At 41.6% G+C, this 24,066-nt stretch overlaps 1 protein-coding gene across 4 annotated transcripts in view; it reads left to right on the top strand.

Moving 5' to 3' along the window:
• The first annotated feature begins 593 nt into the window (after positions 1-593).
• The window catches only part of LOC139378950 (dedicator of cytokinesis 11), a 111,453-nt gene continuing 87,980 nt past the window's right edge, over positions 594-24,066 (top strand). For all 4 annotated transcript variants that reach the window (XM_071121583.1, XM_071121584.1, XM_071121585.1 and 1 more), the window contains exons 1-8: positions 594-820; positions 10,373-10,489; positions 11,032-11,121; positions 12,921-13,003; positions 14,562-14,628; positions 16,819-16,914; positions 19,523-19,657; positions 20,973-21,153. In XM_071121583.1, the coding sequence (XP_070977684.1) occupies positions 719-820; positions 10,373-10,489; positions 11,032-11,121; positions 12,921-13,003; positions 14,562-14,628; positions 16,819-16,914; positions 19,523-19,657; positions 20,973-21,153 (871 nt within the window). In that variant the 5' untranslated portion in view covers positions 594-718. The remainder of the gene's footprint in view (positions 821-10,372; positions 10,490-11,031; positions 11,122-12,920; positions 13,004-14,561; positions 14,629-16,818; positions 16,915-19,522; positions 19,658-20,972; positions 21,154-24,066) is intronic.

Genomic DNA, 24,066 nt, shown 5'->3' on the forward strand with positions numbered 1-24,066 from the left:
TCGATGCGCAGGCTTTAATGGGGCAGCAGTTTGTGTGTTGTTGTGATTCTGGACGGAAAGATAGCAACAATGACAAGAAACTGCCATGTGGGGAATCGTAAATCGCTAATTGAAATTAGTTGCATCTTGTTCTTGATACCATGTCTTATTTTGAGGTGTTTTGACTGGTTTCATGTCAAATATGGCAAAAATGTGCTGTAAGGATATATTTGAGAGACAACAAGTGAAATATAGATTACATGTTGTCAACAACCTAAACCAACTCCATCTGTTTTGCCCTATAGTTTGTTGCTAAACAACCAAACCATCTAATAAGAATTCACACTTATAATCTACCCAAAATACTGATAATCTCCAATTCATAGGAGACAAAACATATTTAATAAATAAATAAATAAACTGTTCTTTGAATTTATCCCAGGAAAATTATTAAAGGTCTTCATGCAATTTGTAGGTTACTATTTGTAACAGTGGTCGGTCAGGTATTTGAGGCGTGTACTTCATCCCCTACGGTATGAGAGGGAACAGGCAGGAGGCGCGCGAGATGCTCGAGAATCCTGTTCGGTCCTCTTCACTCGCTCCAGCCCCGCCTCACTACGACAACGCTGCCTGCCTGGTCCATCCGCATCTGTCACAACTGTCTGCGGCTGCTTGAGCTCCGTGGCATGCCCTCAGTTATACCGGGATTTAGGTGGAGGTTTTCACGAGAAAGATAGTTATGTCGGAGGTACGGAAATTTACCAAAAGGTTGAGTAAACCAGGAACTGCGGCGGAACTCAGGCAAAGCGTCTCCGAGGCTGTGAGGACATCGGTGATTGTGGTTAGTATGATGATGGCTAATAATCTCTTCTTTGGCTAGCTAACGGTAGCCTACCTTGCTGTCCAAACCCGCTCACGAAACCATAGCCCGAGGGTCCGCTCCATTTATTCTGTTTAATCCGGAAAAGCCTATGTGTACTTTTAGTTCATAACGTTACTTGAATGTCTGAATGTCGAAAGACAAATGTTTCCCCCCAGTTATTATCGAAGACGCGTGTCAGCGTCTCACCATTTCCTCTACGTCACCCACTGAGCAGAGCTTGCTACGTTGGATTGGGATACAAGCTACCTCTTTAAATTTAAACATGCGTATTACGTCGTAATTAGCCGGTAATTAAGCAGTGACGGTTAGCAGAAAATGACCGTATTGAAACGGGATAATGTCCATATAAAGGAAGTATCGTATTTGCAGTATGTGTCTTTTCCCTGTGGATAGTGGTGTGACATTGTTCACGCAGATCAGAAGAGAGAACACATGGTATTCCATTGGTCTTGGCTCCAGCTCCAGCGGCGGCTTTTGTGTGCTTGAGAATTGAGCAGTGCCAGTTCTGAGGTTGAATGTGCAGCTAGACTGCATGGTTTGCCTAGCTATCCCTATTCCCTGTCGTGTAGCCTGGTCCTTTCTTTCCCCAGTATTGAATATTTGATGTTCCAGGCATGTAAAGTATCATTATTGATCCTGGTGGTCTTTGATTATAGCTAGGCCTACAGTAAGAGTTCAGTCTCTATAGAAGCATTTCCTTTTTCTTTGTTGAAAGGACAATAGTAAGTGCTGTATCATGGATCATGATTTGTGCACTGGTCGGGGTTTGTGTTACAGTTGGACTGTGTGTAGTATTGGCCTGAAACCCTGATGATGCAGGGTATGGCTTGAGATAAATTGCATTTAATGCTGAAGAGGCACTGAGATTTAATCACTCACACAGGGCTCCTTTTGGTCCTCTGTGGTGTGTGTGTGTGTGTGTGTGTGTGTGTGTGTGTGTGTACGTACATGACCTCTAGGGTTGTTTGACCTCATGCCCTCTTGATTTGTCATCATGATAGTTCTCCACGGTAAACTCTCCCACACTGTCAATGTCATCTGATTCGCTAGACTTTTCTCTCTTTCTCATATGATGCAACCAATTGAAAATCCCAGCCAAGAAAACATTCAGTGGACTTTTGCAGATCTCTTAGGCCAGATCTTTTTATTCACAAATATCTCCACTCAAGTGAAGTCAATCAGGCATAGTAATCTTGTGATGAGGTTTGACGCTGACTGACGTGTGCAAGGCAACACAGGTTCCGATGTGTGTTGTGTCTGGTTGAGCAGATGATCCTCAGGGTAATGGTCGCCGTGGTAATGAAGAACAAGCCCTGTTTTGTGGAGGTCATGGAGCAGGCATTCTCACATGGGGATTCCCTGGAGGCATGCTCCAACCATGCTTCCTGTGTGTGTGTGTGTGTGTGTCACTTATGTCAATGGGGCTGCTTGTCTTATTCTCCTTCCTGGAATTAACAGTTTTCTGCTCTTTCCATATTCCTGTATCTCTTAGTTGGTGTGTCTAGAAATGACCTTTCCTACATTCAATTGGAGGGGTAGGTATTTACTTTGTTCTGGGCTCCATTCTCTGTGATCTGAAAGCTCAATTAAAAGCCTTAACCTAGTTTCAGCTCATAAGACATTGAGACGTTTTGAATGTTAGCTGAAATGAACATACTGTAATTGACTAGGGTCGCTTAGATCATAAGGAAGCTCCTGAAGAGTCTCAAGAGGTGTTGTTTAGATCTTGTCTAGAGGAATGATATACATATAAGATTGTGTATTTACTCAAATCAAGTCAGGTCAAGGGTTGTGGAACATGGGAAGTCTGTGTTCTCAGTAAACACACAGACTGTAGTACTTACTGGGGTCAGGGGGAGGACATTGGAACTGTTGGTGCATGTGTGTGTGTGTGTGTGTGTTTGTGCTTGCGTGCATATGTACACATTAATCGCCAGTAGTAAAGCCCATCTGCTAGAGATAGACTTCTCCTCTGTCTTTCCACTGAACTGTATAAGACGCACAGCAATCTGGAAAAGTACTTCTCTCGCTAACATTATAGCCAAAGCCAGTGATGGTGTTTAGAGTGTCCGGGGCCAGATTGATTGCTGAGTTGAAAAACCGGTGTGACGTACAGTAAAGTCCCATAAAGAGATGAGAAAGTGACTATATATGGGCGAATGTAGCAGGCAGGCGGCTACGCCCCAACCAGAACTAACCCCTTCTTCCTCCTTTCTTGCTCTTTCGTTTTCTTTCTCTCCCAGGCTGTTCTTCTCTAAAGGAGTTGAGCCAGAACTCTCTCTCTTTCTCTCCCTCTCTCTTTTCCTCTCTCTCTCTATCTCTCCTATGACTCTCTCTCTCCCCTTCTCTCTCCCTCTCTATCTCTTCGCTCTCTCTCTCTCTCTCTCTCTCTCTCTCTCTCTCTCTCTCTCTCTCTCTCTCACACGAACTGTCGCAATGGAACTGTATCTTCTGGTTCTGTGGTTCCACTGCTGCCCAACCTGTTGCACATGACAGGAAGCTGCTACTCTCCTCTGAGCTGCTAGAAGTAATGCATTAAGCAGGCAGCAGAACCTACCTACAGTAGCTGATTGTAACGCCGAGCGATTATGTTGTTTACCATGTACAGTTGAAGTTGGAAGTTTACATACACCTTAGCCAAATACATTTAAACTAAGATTTTCACAATTCCTAACATTTAATCCTAGTAAAAATTCCCTGTCTTAGGTCAGTTAGGATCACCACTTTATTTTAAGAAAGAAAAGAGCCGATACCGATTAATCGGCCATTTTTGTTTATTTATTTATTTGTAATAATGACAATTACAACAACACTGAATGAACACTTATTTTAACTTAATATAATACATCAATAAAATCAATTTAGCCTCAAGTAAATAATGAAACATGTTCAATTTGGTTTAAATAATACAAAAACAAAGTGTTGGAGAAGAAAGTAAAAGTGCAATATGTGCTATGTAAGAAAGCTAACGTTTCAGTTCCTTACTCAGAACATGAGAACATATGAAAGCTGGTGGTTCCTTTTAACATGAGTCTTCAATATTCCCAGGTAAGAAGTTTTAGGTTGTAGTTATTATAGGAATTATAGGACTATTTCCCGCTATACCATTAGTATTTCATTAACCTTTGACTATTGGATGTTCTTATAGGCACTTTAGTATTGCCAGTGTAACAGTACAGCTTCCGTCCCTCTCCTCGCTCCTCCCTGGGAACCAGCAACACAATGACAACAGCCACCATCGAAGCAGCGTTACTCAAGCAGAGCAAGGGGAATAACTACTAGAAGGCTCAGAGCGAGTGACTTTTGGAATGCTATTAGCGCGCACTAACTAGCTAGCCATTTCACTTCGGTTACACCAGCCTCATCTCGGGAGTTGATAGGCTTGAAGTCATAAACAGCGCAATGCTTGACGCACAACGAAGAGCTGCTGGCAAAACACCCGAAAGTGCTGTTTGAATGAATGTTTACGCGCCTGCTTCTGCCTACCACCGCTCAGTCAGATACTTAGATACTTGTATGCTTGTATGCTCAGTCAGATTATATGCAACGCAGGACACGCTAGATAATATCTAGTAATATCATCATTAATGTGTAGTTAACTAGTGATTATGATTGATTGTTTTTTATAAGATAAGTTTAATGCTAGCAAGCAACTTACCTTGGCTTACTGCATTCGCGTAACAGGCAGTCTCCTTGCGGAGTGCAACGAGAGAGAGGCAGGTCGTTATTGCATTGAACTAGTTAACTGTAAGGTTGCAAGATTCGATCCCCCGAGCTGACAAGGTGAAAATCTGTTGTTCTGCCCCTGAACAAGGCAGTTAACCCACCGTTCCTAGGCCATCATTGAAAATAAGAATGTGTTCTTAACGGACTTGCCTAGTTAATTAAAGATTAAATAAAGGTGTAAAAAAAAAAAATATAATAAAAAATTTAAAAAATCAGCGCCCAAAAATACCGATTTCTTATTGTTATGAAAAGTTGAAATCGGCCCTAATTATCCGGCCATTCTGATTAATCGGTCGACCTCTAGTTTACATACACTCAATTAGTATTTGGTAGCATTGCCTTTAAATTGCTTAACTTGGGTCAAACGTTTTGGGTAGCATTCCACAAGCTTCCCAGAATAAGTTGGGTGAATTTTGGCCCATTCCTCCTGACAGAGCTGGTGTAACTGAGTTAGGTTTGTAGGCCTCCTTGCTCACACACGCTTTTTCAGTTCTGCCCACAAATGTGCTATAGGATTGAGGTCAGGGCTTTGTGATGGCCACTCCAATACCTTGACTTTGTTGTCCTTAAGCTATTTTGCCACAACTTTGGAAGTATGCTTGGGGTCATTGTCCATTTGGAAGAACCATTTGCGACCAAGCTTTAATTTCCTGAGTGATGTCTTGAGATGTTGTTTCAATATATCCACATTATTGTCCTACCTCATGATGCCATTTATTTTGTGAAGTGCACCAGTCCCTCCTCTGCAGCAATGCACCCCCACAACATGATGCTGCCACCCCAGTGCTTTACGGTTGGGAGGGTGTTCTTTGGCTTGCAAGCCTCCCCTTTTTCCTCCAAACATAACGATGGTCATTATGGCCAAACAGTTCTATTTTTGTTTCATCAGACCAGAGGACATTTCTCTAAAAAGTACCATCTTTGTCCCCATGTGCAGTTGCAAACCGTAGTCTGGCTTTTTTATGGCGGTTTTGGAGCAGTCTTCCTTGCTGAGTGGCCTTTCAGGTTATGTTTTCAGACTCGTTTTACTGTGGATATAGATACTTTTGTACCTGTTTTCTCCAGCATCTTCACAAGGTCCTTTGCCGTTGTTCTTGGTACTTTTCGCACCAAAGTACGTTCATCTCTAGGAGACAGAACGCGTCTGCTTCCTGAGTGGGATGACGGTCCCATGGTGTTTATACTTGCAAACTATTGTTTGTACAGATGAACGTGGTACCTTCAGGCGTTTAGAAATTGCTCCCAATGATGAACCAGACTTGTGGAGGTCTACAATTTTTCTTCTGAGGTCTTGGCTGATTTCTTTTGATTTTCCCATGACGTCAAGCAAAGAGGCACTGAATTTGGATGTAGGCCTTGAAATATATCCACAGGTACACCTCCAATTGACTCAAATTATGTCAATTAGCCTATCAAAGGCTTCTAAAGTCATGACATAATTTTCTGGAATTTTCCAAGCTGTTTAAAGGCACAGTCAACTTAGTGTATGTAAACTTCTGACCCACTGAAATTGTGATATAGTGAGTTTTAAGTGAAATAATCTTGTCTGTAAACAATTGTTGGAAAAATTACTTGTGTCATGCTCAAAGTAAATGTTCTAACCGACTTGCCGAAACTATAGTTTGTTAACAAGACATTTGTGGAGTGGTTGAAAAACAAGTTTTAACGACTCCAACCTAAGTGTATGTAAACTTCCGACTTCAACTGTACATGAATACACATGCGTGTGCGTGTGTGTGTGAGAGACATAGAACAATGACTGGGGGAGGGAAGGAGTGCGAAAGAGAGGGAGAATCACTGTGCACCAGCTGAAAGGGAAATAGTTGATCTAAAGTCCAGCATGTCCTCTCCCCACACTCCCTAATTCCCTGGACAGCAGTACAGCATACTCTCTGTTACATGTGCCAGGTGGGACACACTTACAGCTGAACTGTGGCAAGGTGTTTGAGCCGGGACTCCTAGAGAGGGGCCTGGTGGTTCTCTGACATGTTATCTGACTGTGTCTCTCTCACCCTTGAGTCTTTTCCAATATCCTTGGCCACTGGTCAGTGGTCACTGCAGAACAGTCTCCTCTAATATGGATAGAGCTCTACCACATTCTGGGCTGCATGAAACTGCCCTCAGGCCCAGGAGTCTATTACCTTACATAGAGCAGATTACATTGTATTCAAGCAAGGCTTACCCTATGTCATATTTTCACCTGCTTCTGCTGAGCCTTGCACTATTGTTAGAATGAATAATTATTGACGTTTCCTAGTTGCTTCTCCTTGGCTGACTTGCTTTGTCCTGGACTGATTCACACGACTTAGCCTATCATATGTGTGTTTTCTCTGAAAATGTCTTTGAATATAGGATATGAAATCATTCACTTCTCTATGAAACTCTCAACAGGATGCAGTGATGTGGTGGAGCAGCCATCTTTTGTTTTGTGATTGTGTTGCCTTGGTAACATATCAGACTGAGCCACTCTCCAATGGCTGATGAAGTTAGAACTCCTGCAATAACCTGTGCCCTGCTACGCTAATTTTCACTCACTGCAGCAAGTAACCCCCCTCTGAACTCCCTGGCGTCAAAAAAGAAACAGTAGCCAGGAACTAAGACCCTAAGGTCAAAGGTTTTAAGGCATTTTTACAACCCTGTGCAGTGCCTAACCCCTCTGCAGAGTACTTCAGTAGGGACCATGTAACACAGTCAACCTCTGTTGTCGGAGTGTTGGACTCCAACCCCTCAAGGACATTCTGTTGAACTAGACTACTGTGCCATGTGATCACAATCCTCTCAATGTTTTGAGTGATCCTCCAGCTGCTCTAAAAGATCTAAAGATCTCCTCTAAAGATCTCCTCCAGTCCAGCAGTCAGCCTAATATTTTTCCCTCTTTCCCTCTGTTCATGCTCTCTCTCTCCTCTGGTTATTGTTTATTTCTCTCTCTCTCTCTCTCTCTCTCTCTCTCTCAATTCAAAGGGCTTTATCGGCATGGGAAACATATGTTTACATTGCCAAAGCAGGTGAAATAGATAATAAACAAAAGTGAAATAAACAATCAGAAATGAACAGTCAACATTACACTCACAAAAGTTTCAATGGAATAGAGACATTTCAAATGTCATATTATGGCTATGTACATTATGGCTATGTTGTAACGTTGGGCAAATAGTTAAAGTCCAAAAGGGAAAGTAAATACACATACATATGGGTGGTATTTACAATGGTGTTTGTTCTTCACTGGTTGTTACCTTTTCTTGTGGCAACAGGTCACACATCTTGCTGCTTTGATGGCACACTGGGATATTTCACCTAATAGATATGGGAGTTTATTAGAATTGGATTTGTTTTCAAATTATTTGTGGGTCTGTAATCTAAACTCAGTTTTCACCTAATTGTCTGCCTACAGGCCTCTCTCAATAGCAAGGTTAAGCTCACTGTCTGTACATAGTCAAAGCTTTCCTTCATTTTGGGTCAGTCACAGTCCGTTTTTTGGTTAATAATTTCCAATGTGTCAAGTGATTATGTTTTTGTTTTCTGGTGATTTGGTTGGGTCTAATCGTGTTGCTGTCCTGGGGTTCTGTGGGGTCTGTTTGTGTTTGCGAATAGAGCCACAGGACCAGCTTGCTTAGAGGACACTTCAATAGGTTCATCTCTCTGTAGGTGATAGCTTTGTTATGGACGGTTTGGGAATAGCTTCCTTTTAGGTTGTTGTAGAATTGAACGGCTCTTTTCTGGATTCTGATAATATAATTAGCGAGTCTCTCTCTTTTCATGCTCTGCAGCCGCCCTCTGAACTTTGTGTCTCTCTGTGATCTCTGCCCTCTAACCTCAGTCATCTTTAGTTCAGGGAGAGTAGCTTCTCTCTGTCACATTGACAAATCTCTAGTCCAGCAGAGCAGAACAGATCAGGTGGGAAAAGAGCAGAGTGATGTTTTTCAGTCTCAGCTTCCAAACAACTGCCCAGACAGAGGAAAGCTGAAACACACTGTGCTTTTTCACAATTACACCATGCTGTTAGTGTGTTGTGTTACTCGTCTGGGACTCTGGTCTGTTTTGTACCCGCTCCACAGCCACCCCTATGATACTCTGTCCCCTCTACGGATCATATTGAGGGGGAGAGATGAAACGCACTGTGCTTTTTCACAATGACACCACCATGAGAGCTCAGGATTCAGTAGCTAGGAGGACTTTATTGGTCAGTCTCGGGCATCGTCCCAAATGCGTGTCTTTTTGTCGAGGCAAAAACTTTGTGTGGAAGGTACTACGCAGCACTCTGGCGCACTCAACGTTGTTGATATACGTTGGCTTTCGCTGTAGGCCTATTTGTCAGGGAAACTGTGAAGCCAGCTGTATAGCCTATTGCCTGTTTCTGTTTTAGTATTTTATTAAAGAATGTGAAACAATGTTGCGTCTGTTTGCTGATTTTCATTAAATCGTGAATAGCTGTTCTTTATATGGACTAAATAAATGTGTTCATATGGGCAGAATATTATATATAGGCTATAGCATACCAAATGTTGATCAGTTATGAAAATGAAACATTTAATGTGGAAAAAGGCCAACATTTGTACGTTGATTTTTTTTTTTTTTAAGTCGTTGTCACATGACTATAAACATGGAAAGGTTTTTATAGTTGGTTAGGCTATATTGGGTTCTCACCATCATTATTATTATTCACATTACTACAATTCAATCAAGTCACAATTATCAGATTTGGTATTGACATCAGTGAGCAGGCTTTGTGAGTCAGGAGAGACACATGGGTAGCCCTACCAACGGAAAATGTCTGAAAACAAAAATGATTCTGAAATTCAGACCACAGAAATCCAATGTTTATATACTGAACAACAATATAAACACAACATGCAACAATTTCAACGATTTTACTGAGTTACAGTTCATATAAGGAAATCAATCAATTGAAATAAATAAATGCTAATCCATGGATCCTAATCCATGGATTTCACATGACTGGGCAGGGGCGCAGCCGTAAGTGGGCCAGGGAGGGCATATGCCCAGCCAATCAGTATGAGATTTACCCCACAAAAGGGCTTTATTACAGACACCTGTGTAATGATCATGCTGTTTAATCAGCTTCTTGATATGCTTTTGAACGGGGTATGGTTGTAGGTGCAGGCGCACCGATTTGAGTGTGTCAAGAACTGCAACGCTGCTGGGTTTTTCACACTCAACAGTTTCCTGTGTGTATCAAGAATGGTCCACCACCCAAAGGACATCACGCGAAATTGACACAGCTGTGAAAAGCAGTGGAGTCAACATGGGCCAGTATCCCTGTGGAACGCTTTCGAACACCTTGCAGAGTCCATGCCCCTATGAATTTAGGCTATTCTTTGTGCAAAAGGGGGTACAACTCAATATTAGGAAGGTGTTCTTAATGTTTTGTACACTCAGGCTTACTTTAGCTTACTGCTTACAAAAGAGCTAACAAATATTGTCACAATAAACAACATAGTGCTTTAAGAAAGACATGGAAAATACATGACCAAGCAAATCTATCCAACGTATCCCCCTGTTTATGTGAAGGAGTGAGAGAGGGTGTGTGCCTTTGTGTTTATGTGTCTGTCTGCATTTGCAGTGTCTTTTCTTGTTAGCACTGATTTAGCTGATAGCTGCTTTATTGAACAAAGGTTTTTAATTGGCTTTACCATCCTGCCCTCATTGGAAGTTGCTCTGGATAAGAGCGTCTGCTAAATGACCGAAATGTAATGTAAATGTGTGGTAGCTTATCTGTGCTTATCTGTGTGTCTCTTGGTAACTTGACTGTTTGTTTCTCTACAGGAGCAGCCTAAGATCATTGAGCCGTTGGACTATGAGAACGTGGTGTTCCAGAGGAAAGCCCAGATCCACAGTGACCCTCACAGAGACCTGTTGCAGTGTCCTGTCGACGACATCTCGGTACACACACACACACACACACACACACACACTGACACATGAAACATTTGTTTAGTTTGTTCAAATTCAATGTTTTATTTGACAATATTTATGAAAGTGACATACTCTTTCAAATATGTTCCTAGAAACACTGGATAACCAGGCAGACATTTTGTACGGTAGCTAGGGAAAGCATTGCGACATATATCCCCGCAGTAGCATATAATATGAATACCAGAAAATACTGCAGGAACAGTGGTTTATTTTATACCAAGATCAGCAAATTCTGTGAGAATTGACCCAGGGAGGGCGTTCTTATAGATTTCTGTTTCTACGAAAAAGTGTCTTTTCCCATGATTCACCAGATCACAGCCTTGTATTAGTCAAAACCAATCGACCCAGCCAGTCCAGTTTAACTCAATCACTGACAGATTATTGGGACTCTTTCAAATGCACATTATTCAAACACACGTGGTTCTGATCAGGACACAAAGCAGTAAAATCCTAAACGACTGTTCACCCTCATCTCTTTCCAACCCCGCCCTTTCTCCCTCTCTGTGTAGGAGTCTCAGATCTCTCGTCAGAGGAGGACCGTGGTTCCCTCCGTGCCCCAGAATGCAGAGAGGGACGCCAAGAGCCTGTTTGCCAAAGAGGTACTCATTCAGTCGACCCTAGTACACAACAAAAAAATGCCTGTAGACAAAACTTGACAAGGCTATATCGTAATAGGAATCAATAGGAACTTCGAGGCCTGACCAAAAACAAACTAGTGGTTGGTCCCAATCAAGAGATGTTGACCTGTTAACTGTTACTCAGCGAGCACCATACCTAAAGCAAAAACTTGACTAGAGGTCGACCGATTATTATTTTTCAACGCTGATACCGATTATTGGAGGACCAAAAAAAGCAGATACCGATTAATTCATTTTTATATATATATTTGTAATAATGACAATTACAACAATACTGAATGAACACTTTTATTTTAACTTAATATAATACATCAATAAAATCAATTTAGTCTCAAATAAATTATGAAACATGTTCAATTTGGTTTAAATAATGCAAAAACACAGTGTTGGAGAAGAAAGTGCAATATGTGCCATGTAAAAAAGCTAACGTTTAAGTTCCTTGCTCAGAACATGAGAACACATGAAAGCTGGTGGTTCCTTTTAACATGAGTCTTCAATATTCCCAGTTAATAAGTTTTAGGTTGTAGTTATTATAGGAATTATAGGACTATTTCTCTCTATACCATTAGTATTTCATATACCTTTGACTATTGGATGTTCTTATAGGCACTATAGTATTTCCAGCCTAATCTCGGGAGTTGATAGGCTTGAAGTCATAAACAGCGCAATGCTTGAAGCACAGTGAAGAGCTGCTGGCAAACGCAGGAAACTGCTGTTTTGAATGAATGCTTGCGAGCCTTCTGCTGCCTACCACCACTCAGTCAGACTGCTCTATCAAATATCAAATAATAGACTTAATTTTAATATAATAAACACACAGAAATATGAGCCTTAGGTCATTAATATGGTCAAATCTGGAAACTATAATTTCGAAAACAAAACATTTATTCTTTCAGTGAAATACGGAACCGTTCCCTATTTTATCGAATGCGTGGCATCCATAAGTCTAAATATTGCTGTAACATTGCACAACCTTCAATGTTATGTTATAATTATGTAAAATTCTGGCAAATTAATTACGGTCTTTGTTAGGAAGAAATGGTCTTCACACAGTTCGCAACGAGCCAGGCGGCTCAAACTGCTGCATATACCCTGACTCTGCTTGCACTGAACGCAAGAGAAGTGACACAATTTCCCTAATTAAAATAAATTCATGTTAGCAGGCAATATTAGCTAAATATGCAGGTTTAAAAAGATATATTTGTGTACTGATTTTAAGAAGGGCATTGATGTTTATGGTTAGGTACACATTGGTGCAACAACAGTGTTTTTTTCACGAATGCGCTTGTTAAGTCATCACCCGTTTGGCGAAGTAGGCTGTGATTCGATGATAAATTAACATGCACCACATTGATTATATGCAACGCAGGACAAGCTAGATAAAGTAGTAATATCATCAACCATGTGTAGTTAACTCGTGATTATGTAAAGATGGATTGTTTTTTATAAGATAAGTTTAATGCTAGCTAGCAACTTACCTTGGCTCCTTGCTGCACTCGCGTAACAAGTGGTCAGCCTGCCACGCAGTCTCCTCGTGGAGTGCAATGTAATTGTCCATAATCGGCGTCCAAAAATGCAGATTACCGATTGTTATGAAAACTTGAAATCGGCCCTTATTAAATCAGCCATGCCGGTCGACCTCTAAACTTGACATACAGTGACACTTTTCTGGCATGATGTGAACTGTGAACTCTTTATTACCCTGGCCCCCTGGTGTTGTAATGTTACTAATTGAGCTCTAATGTTGACCTGTTTGGCAGTGCATCAAGACTTACAACACGGACTGGCATGTCATCAACTACAAATATGAAGCGTACTCGGGAGATTTCCGCATGCTCCCAACGTAAGTTTAGAATAGAAAAGCTATTGATACACGCATGCTTCCAAGGTGCTATAAATCTGGAAAAGAAAAGCCATTGATAGAAAGAAACAGCATAGAAATGACCAGATTGTAGATAGGAAGCGAGGCGTAGATGTATTGACGATATAGACTAGCTGTTGATCCCTTGAGGATATAGACTAGCTGTTAATCCATTGAGAATATAGACTAGCTGTTGATCTATTGAGGATATAGCCTAGCTGTTGATCCATTGAAGATATAGACTAGCTATTGATCCATTAAGGATATAGACTAGCTTTTGATCCATTGAGGATATAGACTAGCTTTTGATCCATTGAGGATATAGACTAGCTTTTGATCCATTGAGGATATAGCCTATATTTTAATCCATTGAGGATAGAAAATAGCTTTTGATCCATTGAGGACATAGCCTAGCTTTTGATCCATTGAGGATATAGACCAGCTTTTGATCCATTGAGGATATAGCCTAGCTTTTGATCCATTCAGGATATAGCCTAGCTTTTGATCCATTGAGGATATAGACCAGCTTTTGATCCATTGAGGATATAGCCTAGCTTTTGATCCATTCAGGATATAGCCTAGTTTTTGATCCATTGGGAATATAGACTAGCTGTTGATCCAGTGAGGATACAGCTTAGCTTTTGATCCATTGAGGATACAGCTTAGCTTTTGATCCATTGATATAGCCTAGCTTTTGATCCATTGAGGATACAGCCTAGCGTTTGATCCATTGAGGATACAGACTAGCTTTTGATCCATTGAGGATATAGCTTAGCTTTTGCTCCATTGAGGATACAGCTTAGCTTTTGATCCATTGAGGATACAGCTTAGCTTTTGCTCCATTGAGGATACAGCTTAGCTTTTGATCCATTGAGGATACAGCTTAGCTTTTGTTCCATTGAGGATACAGCTTAGCTTTTGATCCATTGAGGATACAGCTTAGCTTTTGATCCATTGAGGATACAGCCTAGCTTTTGATCCATTGAGGATACAGCTTAGCTTTCGATCCATTGATATAGCCTAGCTTTTGATCCATTGAGGATACAGCCTAGCGTTTGATCCATTGAGGATACAGCTTAGCTTTTGATCCATTGATATAGCCTAGCTTTTGATCCATTGAGGATACAGCCTAGCTTTTGATCTATTGATATAGCCTAGCTTTTGATCCATTGAGGTTTTAGCCTAGCTTTTGATACTGTACAAAGGCACACTATTGAAACGACCAGAACCAAGATACAGTAGAAAGGTGTTGATGTATTGAGTATATAGTTCTGGGTTGCTGACACACAACAACCATCTCACTCACACAACAACCCTCTTTCTTACACAACAACCATCTCTCTCACACAACAACCCTCTCTACACAACAACCATCTCTCTCACACAACAACCCTCCCTCTCACACAACAACCATCTCTCTAACACAACAACCCTCTCTCTCACACAACAACCATCTCTCTCACACAACAACCCTCTCTCACACAACAACCCTCCCTCTCACACAACAACCCTCTCTCTGACACGACATGTGTTTTCACAGTAAAGGCCTGAAGATGGACAAGCTGCCGGCTCACGTGTTTGAGATCGATGAAGACGCAAAAGATGAGGTGAGTGGAATGCTAGGCCTGGGGGTGATGGACCTGTGTGTGTGTGTGTGTGTGTGTGTGTGTGTGTGTGTGTGTGTGTGTGTGTGTGTGTGTGTGTGTGTGTGTGTGTGTGTGTGTGTGTGTGTGTGTGTGTGTGTGTGTGTGTGTGTGTGTGTGTGCGCGCGCCTACGTACATGTGTGCGCGAGAGAGAGAGACATTGATTATCAGACGATGTTGAGTGGTCTGGTATGCTCAACCCTTTTGACTTTGAGCATAACATCAACACATTGCTGCATCCCCCCCAAAGTGTTTTAGAAAAGATGCTAACAATACAATACAATGCATCAAATAACAGTAATTCAATAGAGATACCGCTTACATCCAGAAACCCTAACCGCCACTGTGCCACTGTGATGTGGTTTTGTGGCGGGAGAGCATTTGCAGCTGTACTCAGTAGGGTCTACAGCCACAGCCTGTTTCCAGATGTGTTTGTGCTATCTTGCCTACGCCTATGGTCATTGTCACATTAGGAGTAGGCAAGACAGCACAAACAGATCTGGGACCAGGCTACTGCAGCCAACCAGTACAGCCAGTAGCTGTCCTCATCACTCCTCTTTAGCAGTGAAACCAGAGCTCTACTTTTCTAAAAATAGTTCTCATCGACTCCCCCCTCCCTCATCGGCCTGGCCGGATGTGGATCAACTTCACATTAAAAAAAGTTGTAATTGAACGATTGAAGGAAAATAAACAGCTGCCAGACATATTGCTGAGAGCACAGAGCAGACAGCAGAGGCTATCACTGAATCACTCCAGGGCTGCGGCTACAATGGAACCCTATTCCCTATATAGTGCACTACCTTTGACCAGAGCCCTATGGGTCCTGGGCCCAAATGTAGTGCACTATACAGGGAAATAGGCTGCCATTTTAAATACACCAAAGTACTAAAGCGAGTGGGAGAAAGCCTCTGCTCTGCTCTCTATCTATCAATCCAGGCAGCACAAAAAGAGGCTTGCTAATGTTACATGACTTACAATGTCCTTTATTGCTACACCCCAGACATCTTGTCTCCGAGGGAGAGAGCAGTAATTAATAGTGTATCAAATCAAATAGTTTTGGCACATGCGCCGAATACAACAGGTGTAGTAGACCTTACAGTGAAAGCCCTTAACCAACAATGCAGTTTTAAGAAAAATAAGTGTTAAGAGAGTACTCAAATAAACTGAAGTAAAAACATAATAATAATGAAAATAGAAAAATAACAAATAATTACGGAGCAGCTATATACAGGGGGCACCGGTACAGAGCCGATATGCGGGGGGCATAGGTTAGTTGAGGTAATTGCAGTAATATGTACATGTAGGTAGAGGTAAACTGACTATGCATGGATAATAAACTGAGAGTAGCAGCAGATTAAAACTGTAGTATAATATACTATTGTAATTACTGTAATGTTTTGTGGACTATAGTGTTTTTGGAGACATTATTGTAGTAATTACTGTAGTGTTTTTGCAGTCTGTAGCATACTGCAGTATTTACTATAGTATTCTACTGTATACTACAAAATTATATAGTAAGAATTACACATGGCAGAGGGATACTACAGTGTGTAGTATAGTATACTACAGTTTACCACACAATTATATAGTAAGTACAGGCTTATTCTATAGTAAACTGGAGTATTTTTTCATGTGTGATTGATAGAGGATTGATATAGTAGAGGGGTGGATAGAGGAATGAAGGGGGTTCTCAGAACGCCACTCAGAGCAAGGGAAGGGTGGGTGTGTTGAGGGAGGACAGAGGAGAGAGCTCAGCCAATTAGATTACAGGACAGAGCTAGAGAGAGGCGTACTTACGATCGGACGAGCGCAAAGGATAGTGCCACTTCTCAATTTGTTACCTGAGCTGTGTGAGTGTGTGTGTGTGTGTGTGTGTGTGTGTGTGTGTGTGTGTGTGTGTGTGTGTGTGTGTGTGTGTGTGTGTGTGTGTGTGTGTGTGTGTGTCTGTGTCTGTGTCTGTGTCTGTGGGTGTGTGTGATGTGCATTGATTAGCCTATTGATTGTATATCCATAGCCATTATCAATACTAACTCTCCTTCCTTCGTGTGTGTGTGTGTGTGTGTGTGTGTGTGTGTGTGTGTGTGTGTGTGTGTGTGTGTGTGTGTGTGTGTGTGTGTGTGTGTGTGTGTGTGTGTGTGTGTGTGTGTCACCAGGACTCGTCCTCTCTGTGCTCTCAGAGAGGGGGTATCATGAAGCAGGGCTGGCTGCAGAAAGCCAACATCAACAGCAGCCTGTCTGTCTCCATGAGGGTGAGTCAGAACAGCTCACCCACCATCCTTGTCTACTGACTAGAGAGTGCATTCAGAAAGTACTCAGACCCCTTGACTTTTTCCCCGAAAATGTACGTTACAGTCTTATTCTTAAATTGATGATTTTTATTTTCTTTATTTTTTTCGACCCTTTGCTATGAGACTTGAAATTAATCTCAGGTGCATCCTGTTTCCATTGATCATCCTTGAGATGTTTCTACAACTTGATTGGAGTCCACTTATGGCGAATTCAATTGATTGGATATTTGTATACAGGTGTTTGTCATTGAGATATAATCTCTTTTTCAAGAGATACCTGATGCAACAGCAGCAGGCAGCACGGGGAACAAAGTTTCAGACAAAACGACTTATATACACTAACACAATATTGAACAGTACTATAGACACACATACAGTACAACAATTACATATTACGTAAAGAAACACAAATGTCATAACTACATTATTTGGAAAGGCACACACCTGTCTATATAGTGCCCCACAGTTGACAGTGCATGTCAGATCCAAGCCATGAGGTCGAAGGAATTGTCCTTAGAGCTCAAACACAGGATTGTGTCGAGGCACAGATCTGGGGAAGGGTACCAAAACATTCCTGCAGCATTGAAGGACCCCAAGAACAAAGTGGCCTCCGTCATTCTTAAATTAAAGAAGTTTGGAACCACCCAGACTTCCTAGAGCTGGCCGCCCGGCCAAACTGAGCAATCGGGGGAGAGGGGCCTTGGTCAGGGAGGTGACCAAGAACCTGATGGTCACTCTGACAGTGTTCCTCTGTGGAGATGGGAGAACCTTCCAGAAGGACAATCATCTCTGCAGCACTCCACCAATCAGTCCTTTATGGTAGAGTGGCCAGAAGACGGAAGCCACTCCTCAGTAAAAGGCACATGACAGCCCACTTGGAGCAAAAAGGCACCTAAAGGACTCTCAGACCATCAGAAACAAGATTCTCTGGTCTGATGAAACCAAGATGGAACTCTTTGGCACCATCCCTACTGTGAAGCATGGTGATGGTAGCATCATGCTGTGGGGATGTTTTTCAGCGGCAGGGACTGGGAGACTAGTCACGATCTAGAGAAAGATGAACAGAGCAAAGATCAGAGAGATCCTTGATGAAAATCTTCTCCAGAGTGACCTCAGACTGGGGCGAAGGTTCACCTTCCAACAAGACAATGACCCTAAGCACACAGCCAAGACAATGCAGGAGTGGCTTCGGGACAAGTCTCTGAATGTCCTTGAGTGGCCCAGCCAGAGCCCGGACTTGAACCCGATTGAACATCTCTGGAGAGACCTGAAAATTGCTGTGCAGCGTTCCATCCAACCTGACAAAGCTTGAGAGGATTTGCAGAGAGGGATGGGAGAAACACCCCTAATACAGGTGTGCCAAGCTTGTAGCGTCATACCCAGGAAGACTCAAGGCTGTAATGGCTGCCAAAAATGCTGCAAAGGGTCTGAATACTTATGTAAATGTGATATTTTTTATTAAAAAAAATGTCTAAACACCTGTCTTGCTTTGTCATTATGGGGTATGGGGAAAACATTTTTTAAATCAATTTTAGAATAAGGCTGTAGCGAAATAAAATGTGGGAAAAGTCAAGGGGTCTGAATTCTTTCCGAATGCATTGTAGATGTACAATAAATGACGTAGATCATGTACCACAAAAACACTGTGCAGGCTTTTGTTCAGCACTAACATACCTGATTAGGGCCCTATAAAATTAGTTATATATAAATATTCCGTTTTTTCCATTTTGTTTTCCCAGGTTTCAGTTTTTTCCCATTTTTTTCAGGTTTTCGCTCTCAAAATATTTTTTTTAAATATAAAAACAACACAATTGGATCCATAACAATGCTTAAATCACATCAGGAGACCACTTGAGGACTTGGAAATATCAAGTACATTTTTATTTTGGGGTGTACATAACCTTTAATTCAGGTGTGCTCCAGCAAGAGACGTGTTTGCTTAGCTCTGTTTCTGATTGTAGAGTTTGCTAATCACAAATCACCAAATAATCATAATATCATTATGCAGGTAGGCATAGGCAACTTTGTCGTTAACATTTTCATTTCGATTTTTTGGGGAAAGCCTTTCCATCTTCCATAAGACGGTTATCATTAGCATCATCGCTAACGGCTACACAAAGTGGTAGACAAACAAACACGCACAAACGGACAGGGCCATTCCCGCGTTGCCTCTTCAGAAATAAATAAAGAAGGCAAATAAGAATCAGTGATGCATTTTGTTCATGCCTTATGATAACCCGGGAGCTGTTTTATAATAATCCTGAGCTAATTAATTTTCTAATAAATTAAATGCATTTTTGAATATTGTTCAATTCCATTTTAATGTCTGGATTCCGTGATTCCTTCCGCGTTCTCCGCATCGCGGATTTGATAGGGTCTTACCTGACTCAGCTAATCAAAAAAAGTGTCTACAGCTGTATTTGAATGCCACAACAATACATTTGATCACCAGCCTTATCTACCTTTGTACCCACACATCCACTAGACTGTACAGCAGATGGACACTTAGAAATAAAAGCAGCGTGGCTATTGGATGATTTTGAATTGAAACCCTTCTTCTGATTATCAGGTGTTTAAGAGGAGGTATTTCTACCTGTCCCAGCTGCCAGACGGCTCCTACATCCTCAACTCCTACAAGGATGAGAAGAACTGCAAGGACACCAAAGGATCCATCTACCTGGACTCCTGTATAGACGTCATTCAGGTGACCTGGGCCCTTATTCACAAAGAGTCTCTGAGTAGGAGTGCTGATCTAGGATCAGTCTGGTCTTTTAGATTACAATTCCTTAGATTACATGGACGGGGGAACTGATCTTAGATCAGCTACTTTGAGATGTTCATTGAATACGATCCCTTATTTCACCTTGACTTGGAAATCATTGACGTTGTGTGGTTGTTGTGAGTAATATAGTACAGTATATCTTTGTATATGGTTAATGTTTGTTCCTAATGTGTCCTGGGAATAGATTGACCATTTGCTTACAGAGGCACACCATCCTCTCTGGGCTTTATGGAGACAGACAAATCTAAATATTGTCTGTCCTAGACGCTAGACTTTCCTCCTGCCAGCCATGGAGGGAAGTCTGTGATAATCAAATAGATCATTCTATGTTAATACAATTAATAGGTAATCATTCTCTGGAGGCAGAAATGGCAGCAGGACACTCAGAATTAGGCTTTTAACACAACAGCCCACTGGGAAAAAACTGGTTGAATCATCGTCGTTTCCATGTCATTTCAACAAATAATTCAATGTGATGACGTTGGATCAACTTGTAAAATGGATTGGATTTGCAAAAGTCATCAACGTAAGGGAATTTAGTCTTTTTTTCAACCAACTTTGAACCTAAATCCAATATGGTGACATTTTTTGTTGAATTCACATTGAATTCACGTTAGTTGACAACTTTCAATTGTAAACCAAACTACACGTTGAAATGACGTCTGTGCCCAGTGGGATTAGTTGCTAATAAAGATTTAGGCCTAAATCGGCACCTAGCAGCATTTTAACCAAAGGCTGTTATACTAGCTGTCCAGTCTGTTTTATAAATGTGCAATAATCATAAAACACAATATAGGGAATTGGCAACCCGTTCTCATTCTGAGAAATAAGGTATTGATTGAACAAAGTAGACAGGCTAGCATGCTGTTCAAACAGTTGGAGACAGACAGAAGGCTGTGTTCATAACAATTATACTGTTCTGCCTCGTTATCTAGCTAGCAATTAGATCCAAGTTGGCTAAACTTGAAATGTAAATATTAGCTGTCAACTCAGCAGCACGTTTGAGCATTGAGCCGAGTGTTATTAGGTTATATGCTGATCCAACCAGATGTGCTCTCTTTCTCTCCTCCCCAGCGCCCTAAGATGCGCTTTAACAGCTTTGAGCCACAATGTTTAAATGACTCCAACCGAACGTCTATATTTTCACCCCAGGTGCCCTAAGATTGGTTGGAACTACTTTAAGATTATGTTACGAAATGACTCCAACCAACCCCCTGTTCCCTGTCCCCCCCTCCAGTGTCCTAAGATGCGCCGTAACGGCTTTGAGCTGAAGATGCAGGAGCGCTACAGCCACCTCCTTTCTGCGGACAGCGAGGCGGAGATGGAGGAGTGGGTGGTCACCCTGAAACAGGCCCTGCAGAGCAGCACTGAGGGAGGAGACAGGAGGAATGGAGGAGACGGCCTAGACTGTGCCCTGGGTGAGGATGGACTGGACACACAAACACACACACATTGTATGCCGTACTCTCCTAGACCTGCAGTTCAACATGTTACAGTTTTTTACAACCACTTTGGCACTAATTTCAGAACCTTGTGGTCATTTTTCAAAACTCTAGACGCACAACTCAAAACGGTCATCACTTGTAACACAGTCTGTCCATTCATATCTTTAAAGGAACCTTGCACTTTCAGAATCATTGGTTCAAATAACTAGTTTATCATGAAATACCATAGGAACATTAATTTAGATCACCCACACACAAGATACTGTGTAGTTGTTCGCACAATCATTAAATATTGTAGTACAAAATTGTTTCATGATGATACTACACATAAATACATCACTGTAAAAAGGACCAGTAGAGAGAATACTACAGACACAGTGGAATCATTGAACAAAATCTGAAATGTATTGATGAAATACAATAAACTCACAACATAGGTTTCTTTGAATTAAAGCAAAAATAATCAGCTACAAAAAAGAAAAAAACTACAGTAAAACGTCAACTGCAGTATTCCTCACCTGGCTTACTGTATAAAGCAAACCAAAGGATTGATTACTGTACTTCTATATTTCCCTCAACCCTGTCTTGTGGATTTGGCCACAGGTTCTCAGCCACATCACAATGGATGTTTTCATTAGCCAAAGAAGAAGAATCTTCGGGCATGGCGAATCATTGCATGCGTCATCCATGGCCTGGAGAAGCGTGGCTTGTTCGAGAAGGCGCCTATCATATTCCTTCCACCTCCATGTGGAGACAAAATCCTCAATCGTGTTAAGGAAAGGAGAGTATGGGGGTAAGTACAGGGTGGTAAATTGTGGATGGGCCTGAAACCATGCTTGCACCATTTGAGCATGGTGGAACCTGACATTATCCCACACAATGTCATAGGTCACGCCATCAGCTCTACAGACCTGATTTAGCTCATCGAGGAAGGTTACAAGGAGAGCTGCATTATATGATCCAATACGAGGTCTGCGTACAACCACACCATCTTCCAATATAGCCGGACACATGGTGATGTTGTCCAGGTACTTGGATGGTTGCCCGTTGGCCAATGAAATTCCGACCTCTCCTCCTTGTTTTGGCCAGGTTGAAGCCTGCCTCATCCAAAAAGAGGAATTTGTGATGGTTTTCGTCAGCATCCAGCTCCATCACCTTCTAAAAAGACGTCTTGGAAAGAGAATTACTGATTACAATGATGTAGAATGTTGGGGGGATTTTTCACAACAGCCATCTTGAAACTGAACATACCTGAACATACTCAGTCCTCAGTTGCTTCACTCTGTCTGCATTTCTTTCTAAAGTCACACGGTATAGCTGTTTTAGAGACCCCTGGTGCCATTTCAGCATGCATGCAATAGCCTGCAAACTTATGGCTTCCACATTGTTCAACATGTCGTCATTGTCCAAGATGTGCTGCCGAATTTCTGTAAGGCGAATATAATTTCTGGCCCGAACCAAATTGACCACACCCTGCTCTTGTTGGTATGTCAGAATTTTGCCTCTGCCTCCCATATTTGGCCTAGTCTCAATTCTGCAGGGAAAATTACACTAAGAACACATTTAGTCACATCACCTACACCGTGGTACACGTTGGCATGCAGTATACAGTGGTTGCCCCACTAAAAGTTTTGCGATAATACTGCTGTAATTTAGTACGGTACCCTACGTCACCACTTCATTGCTCCAGACCAGCGCAATGGGGAGTTAGAGCACTGATTATGCTTTTGGATCCTACTGTGTCTCTAACTGACAATGAATGGGCGACATAAACCTAAATAGAAACTGATAATTGTGCACGACTTCAGTATTACTAACTAAAACTGTTGTTACACAAAGGTTTTTATTACTTATTTTGTTAGGATTATTTTGTAATGTAGCCCACTCCCGAATGGTCCTGTTGTACAGCGCTTGTGTGGTGCAACAGTCGTAAGACACTGCATAGCAGTGCAAGCTGTGTTGCTACAGATGCTGGTTCAATACCTGTGCCGGGCTTCAACTGGGCAACCCATAAGATGACTGTAGGTTTTTGGTTTCTCTCCCGCTAAAAACATAAATAAATTATTCTAAATAACAAACTTGCTTTATTTACAAATTAGTAACAATGTCTCACCCCATGTTCAAGAATTGCTTTTTTCTTGCTCATTTTACGTTATTTGAAAACAAAATGATCTCCAAAATATTGTTATTTTTTAAACAAAGCAATTATTCTTATTAATTTAGAATTATTATTATTAATTTAGATATTCTCACTGATATATTATTAACCCTGTTATTAGCAGGACAATATACTGTATATAGTTCTCCAGCTGTATCCACTGAAAGCGCGTGAGGTTCAAGGCACGAGGGCAGGGGGCACGGGACGGACCTAGCCCATGGGGAAGGGAGGAGGAGGAAGGGGGGCACTGTGCTACCCCACTGGGTAGCACAGAGCAACACTTCCAGGGGCATTGCACTAATAATGGTGCAGACTAGGGAAACGTTCCTGCTGTTCTTAGTGCCAGTCTGCACGTTCAAACTAAAACAATGTAACTAATAATGGCATCTTTATGCTTTCGTCAATAAAATAATGATAAAAATGCTCTTTCAAAATGCCAATGTTTATTTAGTTATGGCTCCATAAGGAATTACTATGAGAATAAACATCACTGAATTACAGAAATATTGGAACAAAGTTGTCTAAAGAAGGTAAACAAATAGTTGCTTACTGGAAAATACTCTTTCAAATACACACGGTCACGTTGTACAGCGCCATTATGGCTATTAGCAGGTAGCTGGACAATAGAAGAAGGGTAGGGGGAGAATTCTATCGTCAAATGTATTTCGAAGTTAGGTTGGCTGTATCACAACCGGCCGTGATTGGTTGCAATTTCAGTTTAATCGACC

Source organism: Oncorhynchus clarkii, chromosome 21 (genome assembly GCF_045791955.1).
Source record: "Oncorhynchus clarkii lewisi isolate Uvic-CL-2024 chromosome 21, UVic_Ocla_1.0, whole genome shotgun sequence".
NCBI lineage: Eukaryota > Metazoa > Chordata > Actinopteri > Salmoniformes > Salmonidae > Oncorhynchus > Oncorhynchus clarkii.